Source organism: Parasteatoda tepidariorum, chromosome 4 (assembly GCF_982258835.1).
Source record: "Parasteatoda tepidariorum strain Cologne lab strain chromosome 4, Ptep-v5.0, whole genome shotgun sequence".
NCBI classification, from domain to species: Eukaryota; Metazoa; Arthropoda; class Arachnida; order Araneae; family Theridiidae; genus Parasteatoda; species Parasteatoda tepidariorum.
This window is the reverse complement of record NC_141758.1, coordinates 7,733,875-7,758,705: the sequence shown is the minus strand read 5'-3', so window position 1 is coordinate 7,758,705 and position 24,831 is coordinate 7,733,875. Positions and strand designations below refer to the sequence as shown.

The window sequence follows — 24,831 nt, the reverse complement described above, 5'->3', positions numbered from 1 at the left end:
ATAGAATAGAAAGAACAGTTGCTAACGTAAACAAAGCTATATTTTAACAACCGATCAGGTTCGAGATACCCGCACTACATCACTTGCAGGTTTATTCCCATTTTATAACTGAAATTGATTTAGCCTTTTGAGTTTTTCAAATTTTATTTGGACACATAACCTGGATCTTTTGAGAGAAAATAAAGTTCCTTGTTTCTTTATTAGCAAAAAGAAAAGAAATAAAAACCAGTGAAAAAATTTTATTGTATGGAATTCATCTTAAATATAACGAACACTTTGGTTTTGAGAAACCATTTAATATCCTCTCATCCATTCCACGACATTAGCCAGTGGTTCGCCATGGACATAACGTTGGTAGTTTTGACCTATGAATTCTGCTATCTGTAAAGAAAAAAGGAAAAGCTTATTATTCTAATACGCAGTAGAATAATAATATTAATGCATTTTAATAAGTCCATTTAACAAATTTATTTTTTTGTTTTTTCCAAAAATGCTCCGCCTCCTGCTCGTTTCGCTTGCCAAACCCAGTAAATGCTCCTCATTCATCATTGCCCCCCCCCCCTAAATGTGGATATTTTCCACAAAAACACCGAATATTTTGTTTTCAAAATATGCAATTATTTTAGCTATTTGTAAGAACATTTCGCTAACTTTGGACGATTACCTGGAGTTGTAGATCAATTATCTAAACTTGAAAAATAAAGTGTATCCAGAAGAACACAGAATGTTGACTTAATAAGAAAAAATAAATGAGAAGTAATTTTACTCAATGACGAAACGATTAACATGACAATTCAATAACATATAATTATAACAATTCAACAAGAGCAATTCTACAAAAAAACGAAATTCATTATAAATGTTAAGATTTATATCTGGCTAACACGTAATCTCTCTCTTTTGCTATTTTTGATTGACAACTACTCGAGGGCAAGTTTACAGAATGAAAACCTCGTGGGGGGGGGATAAATTTCCTACAGCAGTGAATAAATAGTCAATATTTAAAGCAAGTAAGCTGAAAAGAAATCATGAAGAAGAACTTCACATTTGCAATAACTTTCAAACACATTGGAATTTCTAAGTAAAATTTGCTTTGAGTTCACATTAAAAATTGGCTTTTTCAGCACTTCACATTTTAACTCCGTAGTTGCATTTCAGCGGGCTACAGATTGACTAAGCATGGTATTTTTTTACTACAAGTTTAACAGTTTAGATCATCGATCATTTTTATTATCTGTCGTACTTCCTCAACTTTTTTCACAACAAATTTTCACTTTCAAGTTTCTAAGTCTTATAGATTTTGGATAGCAAAGCAAAATATAACGTAAAGCAAAAAAAAGTGATGAAAAATACTCGCAAAAGCACTCAAAATAGCAATAACTTTCAAACAAATCAAAATTTCGAAAATGCTAAAATGGATTCTTTTTTTAATATTGTGAGCGTATCTGCCAACCTTTCCAGATTTTCCGAAAAATTTTATTTTTACAATTCATGTGGTAGCCACATTCAAACTTTATTCTTGTTTTAAAACATTTGATTTAAGATTATTATAACTAATTTAAACATACAAGAATTAACACTCATCGTTAAATGTTTCGAATAGTAAATGTCTATTCAAATTTTATTTCTCTACTTCTAGATGAAAGCTTCTTTGTGAGGGGCAATTTGTTTCTTTCTGGAATGCGTGAATTAATTTGAAAGCACTTAAACAGAATATGGTGTAACTGTTATGAATTTATTATGAGTCTCTAAATGAATTGCTTAATATACTTACCCCATTCATTTTTGGAATAGCTCCAATATGAGGTGTGACAATAACCTGAAATTTAGATACATATATATATATATATATATATATATATATATATATATATATATATATATATATATATATATATATATATATATATATATATATATATATATATATATATATATATATATATATATATATATGAATTATTTTATAACACAGTGCAACAGAAAATGAATCAGAATGAAATAACTATTTGTAGGAATATGGTGCACAACAATGCAGAAGATTTTTACACGTACGAATTTAAAGAAAAAGTCAACAATTCTTTTTGGAATAGGTTGTCGCCGCCGGTCCTACTAATTTGTAATATTGATGGTATTAACCTTTTGCTTACGGCGCTTAGCCATTCTGGTCCACTTATTGTGCCAGCCGTAAGTAAAGGGTTGAATTGCCGTTGCAGGAAATTTAGATTTTTTAGAACCACTTAATTGTTTACTAAATTAAATACGACAAAAATGCCATAAAAGTTATATTTGTAAAATACCCACCCCCGAAATCCTTGACTTAGCCCCACAGTGATTTTATTTAATTTTATAACCGTCGTTGAACAGCCGACCCAATTTCGGATTTATGACTACAAATGCTCAACTCCGTAGCCTTGTAGTTTTGAACCCAATCCAGACGACAAGGGAACTTTTGGATCAAGTGTTGGTAGAAATTTGCCTTCGTGGAATTGCCAACCCGCATTTGCGTTACACGGAGAGAAAAACCACGAAAATCTCCCACGGTTAGCTTGACAAGGGGAACTCTAACCCATGATCCGTCTTCCACTGACCATATTTTACCTCAGCACTGTAGTCGGTGCAAGCCGAATTCGTATCGACCAGCCATCGCTGGGATTCGAACCCAGTTCACCACATTGGAAGGTGAATGCTCTATCGTCTGAGCCACAAAGGCTTTGCCCTACAGTGATTGTGTTTAAGGAAGATAAGTACGAAATTTTCCTTTGAGGACAAGAAATAGACGATGACTTAAGTACCAAAAAAAAAAAAAAAAAAAAAGAATGTTAAAAAAACAATGCAAAACAAAGTGGAAAACGTCTAAAGGTCGAATTCCAGTAGTAATAGATCAAAACTTTGATGAAAGATCACGTTGGTTGAATGTGCTATGTGCAGTGAAAGTGCCATCAGTGCTCAGTGATAAGACGCCCGACATTTGTTCATATAAGAGGAAGATAACACGATAAAATTATCCTAATAAGGAAACATTTGGGCTGAAACTTTTTCCTTTTTTGTAAAAGGAACCTTCCTTTTTCAAAGGATGCCATTCACAAATGGGTTAAAATGGAGAATCGTGTCATTTACACAACTGAAAACTTCTGCTCATTTTAAAAGTTAAGCCTATTCGAACTACTTCGATTGACTTAACTTTTATAATTGTTGTTGTTTTGTTCATTTACGTCGCACTAGAGCTGCACAATGGGCTATTGGCGACGGTCTGGGAAACATCCCTGAGGATGATCCGAAGATATGCCATCACAATTTTGATCCTCTGCGGAGGGGATGGCACCCCCGCTTCGGTAGCCCGACGACCTGCACGTGAAGTCGAGCACTTTACGGTAAAACAGTTTAACGAGGACCCATACCGTACACCCTCGGTCCCTACGCAGACTGATCCAAGTGGTCACCCACCCGCACACTGACCGCAGCCAGTGATGCTTGACTGTGGTGATCTGCTGGGAACCGTGTCTTAAAGATCAGTCCACTGCGGGACCTTTTATAATTGCATATAAGCCAATTGAATCAGTTTGCATACAAGCCAATTTCTTTCATAAAAATCACTAAAATGAATAATGTTAAGAAACTGAAGTAGAAAGATATACTCATCAGAGATAAAATTTCATTATCATCAAAAATTATGATAAAAAAGTCAATATACTTGCACAAAACAGACAGCCATTTTCAAGAGCCACCAACTCGTGAATGAGGAAAGCAAAATAGATATTTTAATTAAAAATGCAAATTTTTCAACGAGAAAAGTAAATTAAGGTTGAAAAAAGAAACAAGAAAAACCGCGATGAATGATGGCGTCCCAAAAAGCCGAATATGAACCGTATACTGTAAGGTTAGCGAGAATCTCGTGTCTTTAACCTGGACATGAATGGATTAAACAAGATTACAGAGCTGATATGACAGGGATAAAAAAAAAATAGGCATTACTGTCCAAGTTCTACAAATAATGTGCTATGGATAATGATTTTTCAAACTCTTGATGATAGACATAACCGTCACGTTCTCTCATATTCCTTCCATGTCGACTTTCTCAATCTTATTTGTTGAAAACGAATTTTTTTCTATTGACAAGTGTATAAACAAAATTGTCTGGAAAAAAAATTAATAATTTGATCTTACCCCTGGATTTTGCCACAAAGGACTTTCTGGTGGCAGCGGTTCTTTTTGAAAGACATCTAAAACTGCTTTTGAAATCCATCCTTGTCTGTTAAAAATTAAATACATTCTTTTTTTAGAAATGAAGTGTTGATATTTAACAGGAGTTAAGAAACAAAAACGAAATTTTAAAAGAGAAAGAATAAACAACCCCACCCGAACGCTGAGTTTGCTGATGCTGATCCGCACAGCAGTGTGTTGCTTTTTCAGCTAAAAATGATCACTCATTATCAGCCTAGGGAAATTCAATTTATTTTATGAATAAAGATGACTTCATGCTCACTTTTAATGCCCAAGGTTAAAAATTTTAAATCCTAACCCACCCGAATTCGGACCTCAATATGTAATATAAAGTTTATAATTGATGAAAAAACAAAATCGAATATATTACTTATTTATGTATGGATTAATACACTGTTAAAAATTTTAGGGCGTGTTTGTTGAACCATAATATCATTCTAGTATGCTCTAATATATTGCTAAATTGAACCATAATATCGTGTTTTTAAACTTAATTGCTTAACACTATAACTCATTTCGAATGGACGTAAGATTCAAAGTTACACTTTATTGTGGTTTCACTGCACTATTCAAATATTATAGTTTAAGGTTGAGCTGAATTTCCTAATAGAGCATAATACTCCTTACCTTTTTACACCTATTGATTTTTAAATTTTATATGTCCAAACCACGATGAGCCTAAGAAAGTATTGTATATTTGTTTAGTTTAAATCTACATTGATGTTAATATATCATTCTCCATCATCTGATAGCTTGAGCCCATTCAGTATACGATCGGTGTTTGACAGCTTGTCTAGGAAGTAAAGGCGATCGGTGCGCGATGAGTGTTTCATGCGGTCGGGTATGTTAGTCGCCTTTGAACCCTAAAACAGTTCTGTGTTTTGATATTGAAGAAATGAGTAATGACGGATTTGTGCTTTGTCAGGTTTAAATCTTGTAATCTGGTTAAGTTAATTTTGTGGTGCCCTCTAGTTTGTCAGCGTTTTCAACTTATGAATTTTTGCAAATTTTCTTATTTTCTCTTACTTAAGTTTGATATTTTTTCACGGGCGCTTGTCCATTTCAATAGAGCTGACTCATGCGTACTAGAAGTGCGCATGCGCAATTACTTGAAATCTTACGTACGGGAGAATATGGAAGCTGATGTAAATTTGCGAAAACTCCCTATAGAGTTGGGTGAATACAGCGTGATGTGCAGTTGGGTGACCTATGTCTGCATCAAAGAGTTTCCTGTTCGTATTGTGTACAGGTTCAACTTTTAAAAGATGTAAGTAGTGACGGTGAATGACAGAACCTGCCGGTTTACACACCAACATGTGTTATTAAATAAATAAACCCAAGACACTTAAATCAATGAAATTTTCAGAAGGATCCAAGCGTGCAATAACAACAACCCAAGACACAAAAGCGATAAGTGGTTTTGGTGCGAATGAAGTTTTCACTCAAGTAATATACTATGTATTACGTTTCTTCTATAAAAATAATTAAAGAATTTTTGGCATAGAATTTTTAAACTCATGGCAAAATCAATATTTAGAGAACACTTTGTATTGAAATGAATACTAGTAGATTGTTGAAAACGCTGACCTGGTGGCCGAGTGGTTAGAGTGCCTGACTGCGGAGCCACTGGTCGCGGGTTCGAATCCTGCTCAGGGCATGGATGTTTCTTTCTTTCTGTGTTCTAAGTCCTTTCTCCTTTGTGTGTGAATGTGACCCGCCTTATAAACGGGTGGGGCCTCCCTGGCCGAGCGGTATCGCCGGTCCAAACGCTCTGTTAAGCGTGGAGGTAGCGGGTTCGAATCCCGCCGTAACCCTGGATGTATTCTTTGTGATGTCCTTCTCTAAATTGTTCTATCTGTATTTTCTACTTGACAATGACTTATAAGCCTATATATTGAGCACACAAGTCAGCAAATGTATGTAATTTCAATAAATCAAGTTATAAACGGGTTTGTGGTTGTGTGACGTGCGCGACGCTGCTCCACAGCCGTGGCTTCGCACGCGTGCGCACTGGGTAACGAGAAGAGAGTAGCAGATCTGGCATTCCTGTGGCCAATGAGACAACCACCAAGTGCCCGCCATTAATCAAAAAAAAATTATTGTTGAAAACACAACAAAAGAGTATACTCACTCCAAAGCTCTGATGATGTTGTTTTCTTTGATGATATCCCCTCTACCAATATTTATAAATACAGGTTTCTGAAAAGATATTTTAATAATATCTATTTTATAAATATATTCATTCAATTTATTCATTTTTATATTGAAATAATTTTAATCATCTTATCCATTTTTAAATTCCTTATTTGACACGTGTCTACATTTGAAATCATTTTACTATTTATATTATTTGACTTATTGCTCATCTCAAATCATTTAAATGAGTCGGATAATTGAAAATATTTATTACACTGATTTCTCATTTGGTTCCATAAGAGCAATGATTCGAATTAAAGAAAAATGTTTCAGGTGGTTTCAAATGTGTATCCATGCGTCAAATAATGATGGAAATCTTCAAATGATCACAAATTTAATTCTTATGCCGAATAATCGAAATCTTCAATAGAATCAAATTTTTTAAATGCTTCTAAAAAGGGTCATAACCGTCGAATAATTGAAATTATTGGAATAATGAATGCTAATCTTATAATGAAAACTAAATGATTAAACTGGTTTCTAATTTGGATTTCTAAATCGAGTAATTGAAGTAGATGAATCGAATCTGAAAACTTAATAATCATAAGTGGATTCATGTTGTTGTTGTAAGCCATTAAGTCAAGGGATGCGATAGTTTTTGTTTTCAGTGGCGCCATCTATGGCCAAGAATTCTAACTTCTACCTCATCCATGCATCACACTCGTTAATAGAACTGACCCATTCATACTTCCATTTATTCATCCACAGATCGTAACTTTGACCCGAACCAGAGAACGATCAATCTACAATTCAGTACCCCAAGAAGTATAATTTGCTATGAGAACATGGAGGACTTTGTGACCCAACAGGTTTACAGAGCACCAGTCACCCTTTACTACACAGGGAGTCTTCGGCTGGCTGGATTCGAATTCCCGTTCTCACGAAGGTGAGTCCAGCGCGCTGCCTTCTATGCTATGGTCTCTGTGGATTCATAAGTCAAATAATTGAAATATAAAATAAGAATCGAATAATTAAAACGATTTTGTTTAAGTATTCAATTCATTTAAACGTTTCGAACAATCGCATGCAAAAATTTTTCCCTCGATTATCGTTTTATGAATATATTTCTCGAACATTGTTATATAATTGTATTCGACTTATATTCAATCCATGTACATTTTTTTATTTCATTATTGACGATGATTCTAAAAATATAAATTGAGGGTGGTAACTACTGAACACCCTGAGTAAATTGATTATATAATACCTTTTTGCAATTTCGGAACACATCAGGGTCCAGAAGAGTTCTTGTTTCCGCTGTACTTGGTAACACATTGATTAAATAATCGCAACATTCTAAGAGATCCAACAAATTTGTAGTTGCCCTGTTTTTAAAACATGGTAGGTCATTTTTTTTTTCAATCTATCAGTGTTACTGTGAATGACAGAAATGGGTGGTTGTTGACTTCCACCGGTGAATGTTAACAATCACATAGTCGCTTTGGTAAATGTCCGAAATATGTACTAGGTCTAGTTAAGTGCCACTACCCGGTATGCCCTACATCAATGTTTTTTTAAGGTAAAGTCCCACTGCCCAGTATGTATTTAGCCGGTACTTCGAACACTGATGTTTCTCCTAATCTATCTTCAGCAGATATTAAAATATAGAATAAATATAATAACACCAACGAATATATTAATATCAAATGGGATATAACAAATATTTCGGACATTTACCAAAGCGACTATGTGATTGTTGACATTCACTGGTGAAAGTTGACATTCTCTTGATTTCGATCATACACGGTAACATCAATAGTTCAAATTTTTACAAAATTAATCATTCTAACAATGCTTACTTATCATACGCATCTGAGCTCTCTGTGCGAACGCTTCGAACATAAGCAAACACCCACGCTCCAGCCTTCCTTAATAAACTTCCAACTAAGCTCCAAAAAAAAACAATTAAACATATATTATGACAGGATTTCTTTCAAAAATTTTTTCTTACTTTTAAATTTAGTAAAGTTCGCAAAAATAAATAAATGAAAACCAGACAATCTGTGAATTATTTTAGCGGTAGGATTTTCAGGTACTAAAATGTTCCCTAAATATAAATAAAGCGAAACATTTAGGCTCTCTAATGAAGAAACATAAAATTAAAGAGAGGAAATACAAAGATTCGAAGAAAAAAAATTACAAATATGATACAACAAAGAAGAAAAAAAAGGGTTGATCAATAAGATTGGTGAAACAAACTTGAACGATATTTTTAAACAATTGAAAGGAGATCAGAAAAAGATATGATGGGGGTAATTTGATAATCACAGTGGTGGAAATAAAAAGGAATAAACATACATGCATTTGGAATGGCATACTTGAAAGGTAATTAACTAAATTAATAAAATATTTTTTAAAACAATAAAATGATTCCCAGAAATCTAGGTCTGTGACTGGAAAGCAGTGCTGAATGAGTTTAACAGAATAAAAAAACTCAAAACTACTATTAGAAGTACAACTAGAGCGATGATAGATTGTTCGTATCATAATCTCTATGATTTTTAACATGTTCTTAAAATCGAATTTTAACCGAAGAATGTAAGGAAGGATTCTATATACATAGGCATAACCTCTTGAATCTACCCTCATCAGTCGAAATCAATGAAACTCGAAACAATGAAAATGAAACTTTTAACTCTCTCATTTTAAGTTTTTAAAAATTTGGGCTCATTTAATGAAAAATCTGAGAACAATAGTTTTTGAAGTTATACTTCTTATGCGACTTCCAACAAGGTTGCGTTAAACGTTTAACGCTACATTTTTATTGGCTACATTTCCATATTGTTTTGGTTCTCACTAACATAAAATAATAAAAGTCATAAATAACAAAACGAAAGTACAATAATAAAAGTCATAAAACTTTTGTTTTTCTATAAAAAAATTTTTAGTTTGTTTTGATACACATGTAATTTATTAGGGAGTAGGAAAAAGAGTCGTTGAATAGAGCTAGTGATCCTTCTACGACTGCTGATTCTTCTACAATTAACGTCGCATGTTATGAGGTTTAACTTCTTCCGCGCGGAGGGACTCCACGCACTTTTTTTTAAGTTTGTTTTGATACACATATAATTTAATAGGGTAGTATTTTTTATTTTCAAATTTAGTGGATAACAATTGTAAAAAATGAGTGAAAACAATCCCACGGACAATGCGACGGATTTATAAGGTTATGTCAAGGTACGTCTCTTGTGAATATCAATTGATTGTTAGGTTTTCTCTTCTGAAATTACATTATGACGCATTCACATACATTATTAATACAAATACATTTTCCAGGGCGAGACGATGAGGCAACCACAAGCACTTCCACTGGTTCAAGAGGGAAAAATGTACAATATTACCGTGATTACAGAGCACGGAAGCGAGCGGAGCAGGAAAAAGAGTCGTTGAATAGAACTCCTTCTACAACTGCTGATTCTTCTACAATTAACGTCGCAGGTTGCGAAGTTTAACTTCTTCCGCGCGGAGGGACCCACGCACTATTTTTTTTAAATTATTCACCACTCTATAAAATATTTTGCAATAAGTGCAAAATATTTTAATTAATTGTGCCTTGAAATTGTAATTAGCTCAAAAATTGAATAGAAGCTGATGCAAGGTTTGCTTCTACTTAATTTTTTAAGAAATTACAGTTCATATGTTCTTCATTTGATTTAGATGTTATTGTACTACCCTCTTCTTATACAAGCTCTTTTAACAACATTAGAAATGAAAAAAATAAGTAGTCAGTGTTTATGGGCTTAATAAATAGAATTGCCGCATCGTCTTATTGAAAATTAAAAAGTGGAACGACAAATGTGATATTTTCCTAAATTCCAAATTGAAATACATATTTTTTTCCAGAGAGACATTTTAGTAATTTAATGAATTTAATAATTCTAAAAATGTTTCGATTGTTTTTAAAATTGAGTGGTCCCACAGTGGACTCATCGTACGACACGATTCCCAGTAGAGCACCGAAATTAGGTATCACTGGTTGCGGTCTGTGTGTGGGTGGATGACTTCTTTGATCAAGCTACGAAGGGACTGAGAGTGTGCGGCATCGTTCCTTGTTAAACTGTTCTACGGTAAAATGCTAGACTTCCCAAGCAGTTTGTTGGGCTACCTAAGCAGGGGAGCCATCCCCTACTCAGAGGATCAAAATTGAGATGGCATATCTTCGTATCATCTTCAGGGATGTTTCCCAGTCCGTCGCCAATAGCCCATTGTGCAGATCTAGTGCGAAGTAAATTAACAACGACTACTACTTAAAATTGAGTAAAAGCTGAAACCTTGTTTTTATCATCAAATGAGTCATCCATTCTTAATTTTAAATACAACGCTGCTGTCACAGTGAATATTTTATGAGAGTTGAAATATATTCTAAATTATTATAATTCTATAACATAAAGAAATAAAAAAAATATTACCTGATGATCCCAGTTTTCCAGAACCCAGAATTCCAATTTTTAGATCACTAATAACTCGAGAATGAGGAAAATTTGGTCTTGCCCTGCAGAATAAAATGTGGAATTCTCTTAAAATGGCGCGTAACATGAATTCTCAATTTTACCTTGTTTTTGAAATAAATAAGTAATTCGTTACTAAAACAAATATAAATGTTTCTGGAGATTTATATTCAGCGCATACTAACATAGGTACCTCAAACAACAGCCCTGCTTGGTTGAAGTAGTGCAAGACACGTCAAAGTGGAAACCTGAAATGAGGAATCATTTACTCCAGGAATTCCAAGACGCATCTGGGGCTGGGATTTTAAACAAGAACTTTCTCCGTGTCACCTTTCCTTGACGTCATACTGTCTATTTTATCGCCTAGTGTTCTGAATACGCTGAGATCGAGCGAAAAGCTACTTTAATAAATGCAACCACCTCGATCCCGAAACCTGGAACTTTGCCCATTCATAATTAGGCTTAGTATTTAAAAAAAATGGAATGGTAGGCTCAAAATTCCTTGTTTGGTTGTTAAATTTGGACTGTACAATAGACAGGAGCATTTTTTGCTGTGTACTTTTCCTTAAACACGCAGTTTAAGTTTTGTACATTTTTTTAGCCTGTGCCTAGAATAAAAAAGCACACTGATGAGCAAATTCTTCATGGATTGCAGTATTAGATAATCTTGCTATTTAAAACTTGCCTTTTAAAACTTTCGAACCAACAAAGTGCAAGATTTTAAATGCAAATATTTTAACACACGCTCTGCAGATAAATGTTAGAATGTTTTTATGATGTTGCAGAGGTTTCTTTGGTTTTGAGTAAATATATGTATAACAGTGAATGCATGCATAAAGTTGAATCAACAAAGAAGGACCATTCTTACCATTCCGAACTGTTCTGTTTGTCGTGTAGGCCGTAGAGATCTCTTTCAATGTTTATTATCTGCGCTATGACATAATTCGACATGAGCTCTCCGAAATAAGGATCCACATACCTGGTCAGTGTAAAGTTCGGCGAGGGCTAAAACATGAGATATTTAAATTAATTAAAAAACCATTTAAAAAGGTTTAAAAACTAGTATTCTACACAGACTAAAAAGGAAAAAATAATATTTTTCTTATGAAAATAATAATAAAATAAATTGAAAATTTTAAACATTTCTTAATAGACTGGCAAAATATCTTTTTCCCCCTGTGACATACTTTAAAAGTAAAGCTTCTTTCACAACAAGTGTGATGCCATAATAGGCATTACATATATATTTCCTAGCTTTTAAAATTTATTTAATTTCTTAAATTTATTTTTTAGAATTCTTTCCTTATCGAATTTTAATTAAATTAAACAATTATTTCATTTTTATTACATTTTATAAAAAGCTAACATAAATATTTTATTCTTTCCTTAACAATCAATGTGACGACTAAATTTTTATTTCAATGAAAGTGTAAAACCCATTAATTCTCTATCGCGACTCAATTGAAAACAAAATCTATTTATAACTCTTTATTTCTTACCATAATAATATTTCAGTTACATGGCTATACAGTCTTTGGGCGATTAGCCCATGGCCAAATTATTTTCAAATTTAATATTGATTACGAAGGGGGAGGTGACTTTGTTTTTGGTTATTTTATCTTTGGATAAATCGCCAACCATGGATCTCTTCCCTTGACTTACTTTGGCGTAAGGGCTGGTAACTTAGGCCATCAGCCCAACTGGTAATTAACGTTTCTTTTTTTTCCCCCCTGTTGATGAGAGAACAAAAAGAATGATTCTTTTTATCCCTTTAAGGGGTTTTATAATTTTGGAAAGTGGTCATATTCATTGTAATAAGATTTACATAAAAAAAAAAAATCAATTTTTCCTACACGATTTTATTTATTTTTCTGGAATAAATATCCTTCCGTCATAACAAAATTAGAATTTATCTGAAACGGTCATTACAATACTACCATGATACTACCTCCAAAATAAGACTAACAATTACCCTCATAACAAGCTTCTTCATTAAAAAGCTTCTTTCATAACAGGAAATAACCCTTTTACTCGTTTCTAGAAAGGGTTGTGACAAAAAATTAAATATTTCCTTTTTTTTAGTCCACTTGAAAAACAAAGTTTTTAAATATTTTTCTTTCCGTTTTTCTTAGTTTTGTATGTATTCAATTTTTCTTAGTTTATTTTGTTTACCTAAAGCTGGTAGAAATTGTTTTCGTGCTTCCCCAATACGTCGAAAAAACACAAACAGTTAAAAATTTCCGAAGAAAAACACAGAAACTAAAGGCATCGACTTAATAATCTATATAACAACATTCAAGTTTGAAACAACCTTCAAGTTAGTGCAGGGGTGTCAAACTCGCGGCCCGCTGGCCGCATGCGGCCCGAGATGAACATTTTTGGGGCCTAGTCAATATATCCGAAGCAAAGTAAAAATAAAATAGAAATGTGAATTAGAAACGAAACCAGCATATAAAATTATAATATACTTTATTTATAAACTATACGGATCATTTTAAATTGTCCACTCGAAAATGTAAAATTCGAATTGGCTGAAATGGAGTCCGTTTCACACTAAGCTATCAATTAGATAGTACATAATCAGGTTTATCCTATTATAGCGAGGTAAGTTGGTTATCTTGCTCCAAAGTTCTCAATCAATTCTGGGATTTGAAGGAAAAAATATGTAAGTTTTTACAAACTTACATATTTTTCGTCATTATTAAGTTTTCACAAACTTACATATTTTTCGTCATTATTAAGTTTTTACAAACTTACATTCTTGTTCTCCGATCAAATATGGTTGCAAGATTTATCTTTTATGGTTGATGTAACCAAACACTTATCTTATTTAAATTTAGTGTTACAAGTCAAGGATCAGATCATTACGAACATGTTTGACATAATTAAAAAAGCATTCAAATGTAAACTATTTCTTTGGGAGAGGAAATGAAGATTTAACGCACTTCCCAGCGTGCAACAAGAACAAATCTAGTTTAGATGATACAGCATCATATCAAAAATACGCAGAAAAAAATTTCAAATCTTAGAACAGAATTGGAAACAAGGTTTAAAGATTTTAATTCTTTGGAAGACAAATTTTGTTTGTTTTTTTGCGATTTTCTCAATAAATATAGACTCAGTACCATGCAAATGGAAGTGATTGAGATTCAGTGCAACTCAAATTTGAAGGCAAAATTCATTGAAGTGGGTGTGCCTAAATTTCACGAATATTTACCAGCAAGGTTTGAAAATACTCGAAAATTCGCGTATGAAATTATTCCAAGTTTGGAAGTACTTATCAGTGAGAGCAATTATTTTCTGTTATGAATGGAAATAAATCTCTATTTATTCAACTCTATTTATTCATCGGCAGACCGTAATTTTGACTTGAACCAGAGAACAATCAATATCCAATTCAGTACCCCCAGGATTATTGATTTTTTTTTTGTTGGGAAGATGGAGGATTTTGTGACCCTAAAGGTTTAATGTGCACCAGTCACCATTTATTACACTGGGATTCTTCGGCCGACTGGATTCGAACTCACGTTCTCACGAACATGAATCCAACGTCCTACCTACCAAGCTATCCCGGCGATTATAAAAATTTTCTCAACTGAAAGCACAAGCTATAAAAATATACTTTTTTTGTCTACCACGTTTTACATTGATTGTAACTACAATGTTAAGCCTTATTCGAAGAAAAACTTTATTTGTGGACGTACCTCTTTTAGTACGACCAAAAGCAGGCCTGCCATCTACTAGCAAAATATTTTATGGGGTGATAGACTTTTAAAAACCAAAGCATTCAGAATTTTTGGTAATTTGCAAACATTTTGAAAGACAACACGAGTGAGCTGCAAACTTGTTGGGTTGTATATGAGTTTTTAAATCATTTATAAGTAGTGGTGTGGAAAATAAGGTTAACTGAATTTTAAAAAAATAATGTTTTAAAACATTGCTACCACTGGAATAAATTTTTACAAAAAGCGTATAAAGTTGGTCTCCTCTCTATCGGCAAAACCGTGGGAAAATAGTAAAAAAAGCCTAAAGATCGTTGTATTTTTAAAATTTAACCTTTGAGAATTATTTGACAGATTTCAATCAAATTTAGTATTTTGTCATTTAAAAGCATGAGATTGTTAACATTTGCGTATCTTAATATTCAAACTATTTTTTTCTTTGACAATAATTAAAATTAAAAGAAAATTATCAAAAAATAATAAGAGCAACAAATTTAGTTTTCTTTGTGGAGTTATTTTTATCAAACCGAGTTTAATAATTGTGTGCAAAAGCCTTTTGAGTATCTTTAATAAATGCAGAAATAAAGCGAAATGTTCAAAAAATAAATTCAAATTTTTAATCGCTCTCCTAAACTATTGGGAGCATTTTACATACGGTCGACTGCTCGTATTTTTCGGATGAAAAAGTTAAATAAATGGTATATTTTTTCGTAAAAAGTGCATTTTTGTGCCTTTTTTTTATCGATTCTCTTCCTTTTGCATACTTAAAGTCTATCTTTGCAATCATAAAAAAGTGCTTGAAAAATCCAATTACTTTATCAAAACTTGATCTTGCTCCGGTTCAGCCTATAAACAAGTACAAAAAATTATAAAGTTTGAAAGCCTTACCTTTGTCTTATCAACATTTTGCATTAACATTTCAACACCTGAAAAGAAAAAGAAAATCGTTAAATTATACGTGGCTGGTAAACGTTTTATTTTAAATATAACACAAAATGCGTATTTAAGAAAAAAGGACATCGCTTGAAATATACATTTCAAAAAAGTATAGACGTAGCTTATGATAAATATTTAAGGAAATGGGCAAAGTGTGTTTAAAAAAATGGACGCGTCTTAAAACAAGTGTTTAAGATAAAGAACATAACTTTAAAATAATATATTTTTGCGTATTAATGTAATTTTGCCTAATAAATACAACTTTTTGGCTTATTAAAAAAGGGATGCATATTAAAATTAGTGCTTAAGATTACGTGGTAATTTATTCAATATAACATTGGTACATAATTTGAAATATGTGTTCAAAGAATCTTTAAATGGGAGTTGAATATGAAAAATCTGTTTTAAATTAAAAAATCGACAAAACTGAAAATACGTATTTAATAGAATGAACTCAGCACAAAATTATATATTTCATTGTTTAACAACTGAACTTCGCTGCTTTTTGTTTTTAAACGCTGACAATGAAGAAACGTAACAGTACGTAAAGTCGAAAACTATGAATAACTTTTGATCTTATGATCGGATTTTTACGTTCTAGTACTCAATCTTAATGATTTATGGAGGTGACCTCACTTATGCTTATTAAATAATAGAAACGATATTTTAAGTTACGAAATCAGACACAAAAACGTATTTTCTCTGAATAAACATACCTTTTTTTGACGGATTAAGATTTCTGACCCCCAAAATATAGGGGGTAGCCTCTATCTGGAAAATAGGGTCCCAATAGTTCCATCCGGAGAGTGATCCAAAGTTCGGACCCCTTAATTTTATTTTTTTGCATATTTCGCCACATTTCAAGAACCATTAAAGCCAATTGATAAAATTGTGCACCCAATAATAAATTTCGTTAATCCAAAGATAGTTCCATGCAAAATGTTATTTTTAGTATATTTATTATTATTTTTTATCTTATTTAATAACAGTACAAAAAAATTTGAATTGTAAGGAGTACAAATTTTTACATCATTTTAAACAATATAATTTTTAATGGTGAAATTCGAAATTTGAACGAAATCGGGGAAATAGTTCCTGAAAAATCGAATTTTAAAAATTCAATTTCTCAGGAACTATTCAACCGATTTTGCTCAAAAATTTTATTTTGTCATTTAAAATTACATACTTTAAAATGATGTAAAAAAAATTTTTGTCAGAATTTTTTTGGCTATTATTAAATAAAATAATGAAAAATATTTACTAAAGCTGTTATTTTGCATGTAATTACCTTTGGATAAATGAATTTTATAGTTGTGTGAAAAAAGAAATTTAGTTCGCTTAAAATGCTCTTGAGATATAGCGAAATACGCAGAAAAATATAATTAACATTAAGGGGTTCGAACTTTGGATCGTTTTCCTGACCAAACTACCTATATCATATTTTCGAGATTGTGACTACCTCCTATATTTTGGGAGTCAGAAATCCGAATCCGTCGAAAAGAAGCTATATTCAGAGAAAGTACGTTTTTGTGTCTGTGATTTCATAATTTAAAGTATCGTCTGCACTAACTAATTTGTTTATTTGAGGTCATCCCCTCAAACCATTGAGATTGAGTCCTAGAACGTGAAGATCCGACCATCAGATCAAAAGTTATTGAGGATGGTCCGGTTTTTATTTTGCACACTGTACACCTGATAATGTAGGGAACAATAAAAAGAAGAAAAAGCAATAAAATGAATTAAATTTAGCGAAATATTCTAACAGATTTTTTTCGATTGATTATCAGGTCAGAAAGCCTATATATGTATCAAGACATTTCATTCCAGGATATTTTCGAGAAGAATAGAATATTTTTTAGAATTATTGCATATACACTACTGGCCATTTAAATTTCTACACCAGGAAGGAATGCAAATAACATAAAGATATTTATTTGGCACATACATTATAGTTGAAAGAACAGGTGATTAAATTTTAAGGATATTTGTATCCTGAGAAATCAGTACTCAAAGCAGCCTCCCCTGTCAGCAAAAACAGCAGTTATTCTCCTGGGCATCGAGTCGAACAGAGATCGGATAGCACGGAGAGCAATCCATGCAAAGTTGAAATGGTCATGCGACCAGCTTTCCTTTTTTCCATCTCACTATCAATTGTATTGATTATTAATACCATCGCTTTACAGATTTTGTTTTAAACAGACAGCATTGTGGAAATATTAGTATATATTTGTAATTTCTAACTAATCAAACTGAAGAATGAGCAAATCAATTTCTTCAACATTTTTTATTTTAGTCGCCTCATCTGCACTGGAATAACTGGAGAAAGCGTTTTTTGTTTTTGTTGCTGTTGTTGCAGGATATTCTTTTTTTCAACAGATTTAAGATAACTACGAATCGAAGCTATTGTTTTTATGCAATTAAATAATATATTCCCAACTAAGATATATATCCTTAGATTTTCTGAACAATATCTTTCTCTTTATACCCTATATCAGGGCTGCCAACTTTTGATACTATTGAGGAAAATTTCTTCTAGTAGTAGCTAAGTTTAATGCATTCATTGTTCTATAATGTATGATTTATTTGTTTATTTTTTGTTCAGTACTAATGTATGATTCGTTGCTTGATAGCTATTGTCTACACCACTGCATGAAAATGATTCGAAAGCTCATATGAAACGTCACCTTGTTCCAGCTCTCTCGTGATTAGACTTTTAAAAAAAAGACAAGATCACTGAAAATTCTGAAATTTTTAATTGTGTACCACTCAAAAAACAAAAATCATTCGCTGCATAAGCTGTTTTGCAAAAAGTTTTTTACTTGAATACCAATAGTTGATAAAGCCAAATACCTTGTACTCATCTTTAACACGTTGAATGCCACAGTAACAGTGAATGTAATTGGTTTATCAAATAGGTCAAGCGTTTCCCACAGAGAGCAAAGGGAAAAATGTCCTGCTTTTAATTAAATGCATACTTAAGCCAAAAATAGATTTAAGGACAGGATGTGAATTTAAAAGTGTGAGAAAGTGTTTCGATTAGATAAATAAAAGCAAAGAAAAGGATATTCAGAAAAGAACTAGCATAAAAAGATTAATTTAAGCTTCTTATGTTACAGACAGAGCTATGTCCGTCATTGAAAGACAACTCAAGGAACAGAAGAAGTAAAAAAAATCAATTTTTTTTCTTAACAAGCCTTATACCTCGTATAGCATACATACGTCTTCAATCACACTCACTTCCTCGTTATACACCCTAGAACAGTTTACTTCGTATGTCATACCCTAATATTTCACTGGAAAAAAAAGAAGAAAAAAAAAAAAAACGAAATAGAAGATGAAAGTTACCTGCCCACGTGGTCTGCACCCACTTAGCTTTGGGCAATTTGTAGAGTAACGGCGACAAATACATGCTGTCCATTACAAGAGTTTCGGCATCTTTGATGAAGTCCAGTTCCTCTTCCGTCAGTATGATTTCCACATCCCATCGCTTAGATTGATCTGAAACAACATCCAAATAGTTATTAAAAATTCTCCAAACAGCTAATTGAAATAAATAACCGTCCAAATAATAAAAAATTAAATTTTGACATTGATTTAGCAGAAACAAGAGACATGAATCAAACTTTAGGCATTTCTGTTTTTGAAATGTTTTTAATATAACATCCATAATATTTGGTAGTTATAGCTCTATTTCAAATTACCATGATGTTTAACTAATTTTGGTAACGATACTAACTGAAAAAAAAACAATACGGTTTAAAAAGCAAAATTAATGAAGAAAATAATGGTATAATGGTCTCTCTTTTAATAGGTACCCAATATAGTAATGTAGGTGCAAAATATTACATAGTCATAGCTGACAAACCGGAAGTTCAAGAATATTTAAAGCGGTAGTGGAGTAACAATTTTTAGTAAATTTGCTTATATATATGTGTGTTAGGTTTTATATATGTGTTTAGGTTGTTTGTATGTAATGGTAGACAAAATGGTTAAAAAATTAAGTCATAAAATTTATTACCATTCTAGAACTTCAAATAAAAGCGAATGAGAAAATTCCATTCTTTAAATGTCTCTGAAATTAAAATATAATTTAAAAAAATTAAAAATCGGACTTCTTAAGTTGTTTGCAATTTTACTGATTTAGATTCACTTTGAATCAGGCATGCTTAGAGCTTACGGTATACCCACAATCCGGTGTACACACAGTCATGCGGACAAATACAGAAATTCTTTATTTTATTATATATAAAGATTAGTAGCTGCACTTCTCGACGGATTCACGTTATTAGATTAATAAAAACATATTTTTAGCAAAATAAAAGCTAACTGAATTTTTAGTATTATCTGGCATGATGTTATTTCTCGAGATGTCTCAATGATATTGAAAATTTACCATAGTCAAGCTACTTTCTCCTGTACGCACAGTATTGGTGTCAATAATGCTATGAAAACTTTTTACGGTATCCCGTAACGAATATGTACATTTTCGCCATCAATTTAGCTTTTTAGTACATAGCACATTTTTTTTTAAATTTCAGATTACCTAAATTAATTTAAGCATGATTAACATCAATATTAATTTACCAATTTTTAATGTTCTCTTAAACGAATGAGTACCATTTTCTGATCAGTTTTCCATTTTTATAAATGGCTTATTTTCTACTTCAAACTGCAACTATTACCAAAAATAATTATCAATAATTAAATAGGCGTTTTATTATTTTCCCTTCAACGAATTAATACTATTTTCCTCTTAATTTCCCTTTTTAATTCAAAACTCATATTTTTTTTAACATTATTTTTTTTAAATAACCGTTGTTGAGCTGGGACTCAATTTTGAGTTCACGACAGTCAATGTTCAACTCCGTAGCCTTGTCATTTCGTACCCAATACAAAGGACAAAGGAACTCCTGGATCAAGCATTGAGAAAAAAATTTGCCACCATGGAGAACTTATTGAAGGAAGTAACCCGCATTTGAGTTACATGGAGATGAAAACTACGAAAACCTCCCACGGTGAGCCTAACGACAAAGGGATTCAAGCCCTTGATCCGTCTACCACTCAGAATATTTTTACGTCAGCGGTGCGAGCTGGGTGCGGAATTCATATCGACCAGCGATTACTGAGACTCGAATCCGGGTCACCTCATTGGGAGGCAAGTGATCTATCTCCTGAGCCACCACGATTCTGTTTTTAACAATAGAAAATTTTGAAGGATGTGTGGTTCTGACAAAGCATGGTTTTGAAGCTGATTTTCAAATGTTATTTTTATCTAAATAATTATGAGGACTTTTTTCTTTTTTTATCAAACTTAATTGTCGAAAGAGTATGAAGAGAGAAAATTTTGAATATGCTTTAAAACGCTTAAAAAAAGTTATAAATAAGCTGACTGTGAATATTTATTCTCTTTGGCATCTTTCGAAAGATGCTGTGCTGCCATAAAATTAAAATATCACATATAAGGCGAATTGTACTTAAGATTCTCTAATTTTTTTCTCAATAAAATTATACTAATGTAATTTCTAGAAGTAGCGTTTCTTGAAAGACAGTTTAGTACTATGCGTACGTCTATTTTTTTGATTTTTCATAAATATTTTTTAAAATTGATTCGAATCATTTTTTAATTATTTTAAACTGCAATGAAATTAAATTTTAAAATTCTAAAGATAGATAAATAGTAGTTTTATGCAATCTTTTTCAAAACTCAAGTCTCTTTATTTTACAGTTTTAGATTTTTGAGAAAAGTCTATATGAAAAGAATCTATATAGATTTTTTTTTAATTACAAGCAGTATTTCTCTTAATCTGAAAGTTTTGTTTTTAATCTTTACATGAAGATATGTTGGCGAATGACATCTTATTACCATAAATGTCCGAAGTAAGAAAAGGAAAAAGAAGAGAAAAAAGAAAACACTAAGTCAAAAATTTAAGATGGTGAAGGAAAAGTCCTCTTAACTCATTTTTTATTTATACATATGTATCAGGTTGACAACAACCTTGAAAAATTTAAAAAGTGGTGGAAAATATAGCCCATGGAAATTTTAAGGGATTTAATATCACTTTAATTTTTGGCTATATTGTCTATACTAGTCAAATGGAAAAGTGCCTACATTTCTAACTATATATAAGAGCCGTAGTGACTCAGGAGATAGAACCGGGTTCGCATCCCAGCGATGGCTGGTAGTTACGAATTTCGCACCCGGCTCAGACCGATCACAGTGCTGACGTAAAATATACTCAGTGATAGACGGATCATGGATTAGCGTCCCCTTGCCACCAGGCTAACCGCAGGAGGTTTTCGAGGTTTTCCTCTCCATGTAACGCAAATGAAGATTATCTCCATCAAAAAGTCCTCCACGATGGCAGAGTTCCCTTGTCTTCCAGATTGGATTCAAAATGGCTGTTTAACAACTGTTATAAAATAAAAAAACTATATTTAAAACTCTAATAGTGGTGTTGCAGTTTTCCATTGTCTATCTTTCTTATTGAAATAAATTTCCTAATTTTTTTTTGTTTGTTAACAGCATAAATTAATAAAAGTTATAAGAGTATTGTTTCCTTGTTAAAATTTTAGATCCCAAACTCAAAATAATAAAAAGTACCGGCAAAATTTATTTTTCTTAATTTACTCTGTTATTATTACGTTTTTGATTTCGATTGTTTTCTAAATTAAGAGTTTTAAAAAAGATTTCTTTCTTTATTATAATGCTAGTTTCGTTACATTTTAAGATAAACTTATTTGGATCGTTGTTTAAACTTATTAACCATTTTACAAATATTACTTTTTGGTCTAAATTACTTTAATATGTTATCTATTAACAGGACTGCCACTACTACGCTTTTTAAAAAAAAATTCCAAGGAAATAGACAACTAAAAACTATAGTTTTTAGAATTTTTGATAATTTTCTCAATATTTTATAAGACTCGGCATGAGAAAGTTGCAGATGTGCCAAATTTCAACGCTTTTTAGTAAAATTTCTTCTAGTGGTATCTAAACATGTTTCAATGTACGAAGTTTTTGTATATTTGACTTAAAGTAAATTTTCACACCACAATCTATAAAGGAATCAGAATTGCATATGAAACAGAACTTTGTTCCAACTCTCTGGAGGTGAAGGTTTCAAAATGTTGGCGAGAATATAGTAAATTCTTAAAATGCCATTTTTTATTTGTCAACCAATCTGTAAATTTTTTGCGAAAGGTGTCATATTTGGTAGCCCTGGTGTTTGTGTCTGATTTCGTAATTTAACTAATGAACATCACTAACTTAATTAGTATATTTTAGGTCACACCTTTGAACCCAATTCGTAGAAATCAAATTAAAATAACAAATTTTTTTTCTCCAAACAATGCCTTTATTTTAGCTATAATTCATTCATTAAAAATTTCGTTCTTTTATTTGAAATAGTATTTATTTAAATTGGAATTATTATTTCATATTTTATTCATTTACTTAAATGTGTATATTACAATGTTCGTTAAAAAATATTAATTAGAAACTTCATTAATTAATTTTTTATTTAATTTATTTATGTTATTATTGCTCTCTAAAAACGATTATTAACAAATACCTAAACTGTTTAACAAAAAGCTAATTTACAAATAAATTTCAGTCAAATGAACGGTATAAAATAATTAAAATTTATTCCATGAATTTTATTTTCTGCTTTAAACACTATTTTTTTATTGTTTATTAAATTTAGGATCTCTTGTAAAATTGTGATTAACTAAAAAAAAGGTGATTAAGCTTGTTCTAAATACTATTGATAATTTTAGTCATCACTTTAAATTTAAAATGCTATGCCATCCAAATTTCATTTCAAGTCTTCGCTTAAATCTTTTAAAGAAAACTATAAAACAAATGACGCATATTTCTGTCTTTTTTTTAAAAAAAAGAAAGAAAGAAAAAAAAGAAACAAAGAGTAATATAAAAATTTTGATTATCATTGTTTTTCATTATTGTTTCAAAAAGTACCTTAATTAAACTGAAAATAAGAAATAGTAACAGTGAGATACGTTACTTATTTCTCCTAATTAAACACGTTAAAATTAAAAATATTAATTTTTTGTTTAATAAATAATATATGCCATAATAAGTTTGAAAATATATGTTTAAACACTTGGATATTTAAAAATGTTACTGTATAAAAAAACAAACCTAACACTATTTCGATGAACAATATTAACAAAAAGATTTCATATTTTGATATTGATTAAGTAATAAAAATATTTAAAATCCCTAAAAAATTTCAATCTAGCGAAAACTTATACATTTAGGTATATTCTAAGTATTAAAAAGGGTAATACTCAAGAATAAAGGGTAATCCTATTAATTTTAATGTAATAAAAAAGGGTGAAAATTATTTAAAATATTTCATAAATGTTTCTAGTTTATAAATATATTTATCATTGTTATGTACTTGTTTATAAGTATATTATTTTCTTAATAAATGAAAAAATAATTTACAAATTTATTTGTTTCTCTGGTGTTCTACATAAATTTGTAGTTTTGTTTGGGTCTACAACAAAAAGGAATGAAGTTAAACTAAGCATACAATTTTACTTTTGTACAAAATAGGTGTTAAATTAATTGAAATTTTGTAAAGAAAAATAATAGGAAATATTAACTTAGATTTAGTTTACCTGAAATAGGAACGACAATCAAATTAACTTCCTCTGGTAAACACTTTTTCAACTCTTCTGCAATATTTGGAAATCTTGAGACCAGGTAAAGATCAGGACGTATTTTAGTCATGTTTGGTTCAAAAATATTTTCTACAACTTCATTCACGCCAGTGAGTTATTATAAAATTTTACTACTAATTAAATAATATAATCCATAGAGCACTCATATATTTTATCTGTTCTGGCATTCCACCGATAAAAGTAAATTTGTTATTAGTTTCGAATAGTTGGACCTAGATCAGGGACTGGTCAAAAATGGGTCATACATTCTTTCAAACGATACGTCAAAGCAGTAATAAGAAATTAAAAACACATTTTGTTTTTATTCTTTCGTTCAAAGTGACAGAACTAGCTGAAGTAGGACACAAACAGGTAATGTATATTTTCCCTTAAGCATTCCAAAAGTGATGAAAGAGAGAGAAAATTTATGGGTTTCAGCAAAAAATCTAAATGAAGCGTGTCAAAACAAAGATTATTATCTGGAATCAAATTTCACTTAAGTCGGTAATTTGAGAAAGATTATAGTCAATCATATTCGATTTTGCAAACCAAAACAAAAACATAAAATCACTCACGTGGTTTCGATTCCAAACTTACCGTTCTTCTTCAATTAAAAATCC

At 31.3% G+C, this 24,831-nt stretch overlaps 1 protein-coding gene across 2 annotated transcripts; it reads right to left on the bottom strand.

Annotated features, from left to right (window-relative positions):
* Positions 1 to 224: 224 nt before the first annotated feature.
* Positions 225 to 24,831, bottom strand: LOC107439261 (uncharacterized). Of its 2 annotated transcripts, none has more exons than XM_087160586.1 (11): positions 24,787 to 24,831; positions 18,872 to 19,024; positions 15,479 to 15,516; positions 11,737 to 11,873; positions 10,830 to 10,912; positions 8,220 to 8,304; positions 7,628 to 7,745; positions 6,356 to 6,423; positions 4,168 to 4,252; positions 1,775 to 1,819; positions 225 to 381 (listed from the first exon to the last, which is right to left on the bottom strand). In XM_087160586.1, the coding sequence occupies exons 2-11, from the start codon at positions 18,942 to 18,944 to the stop codon at positions 295 to 297; spliced, it is 819 nt and encodes a 272-aa protein (XP_087016712.1). In that variant the 5' UTR covers positions 18,945 to 19,024; positions 24,787 to 24,831; the 3' UTR covers positions 225 to 294. The 2 variants fall into 2 exon arrangements, with proteins under 2 accessions (XP_087016712.1, XP_042899447.2); XM_043043513.3 differs by having other exon boundaries at positions 24,170 to 24,803.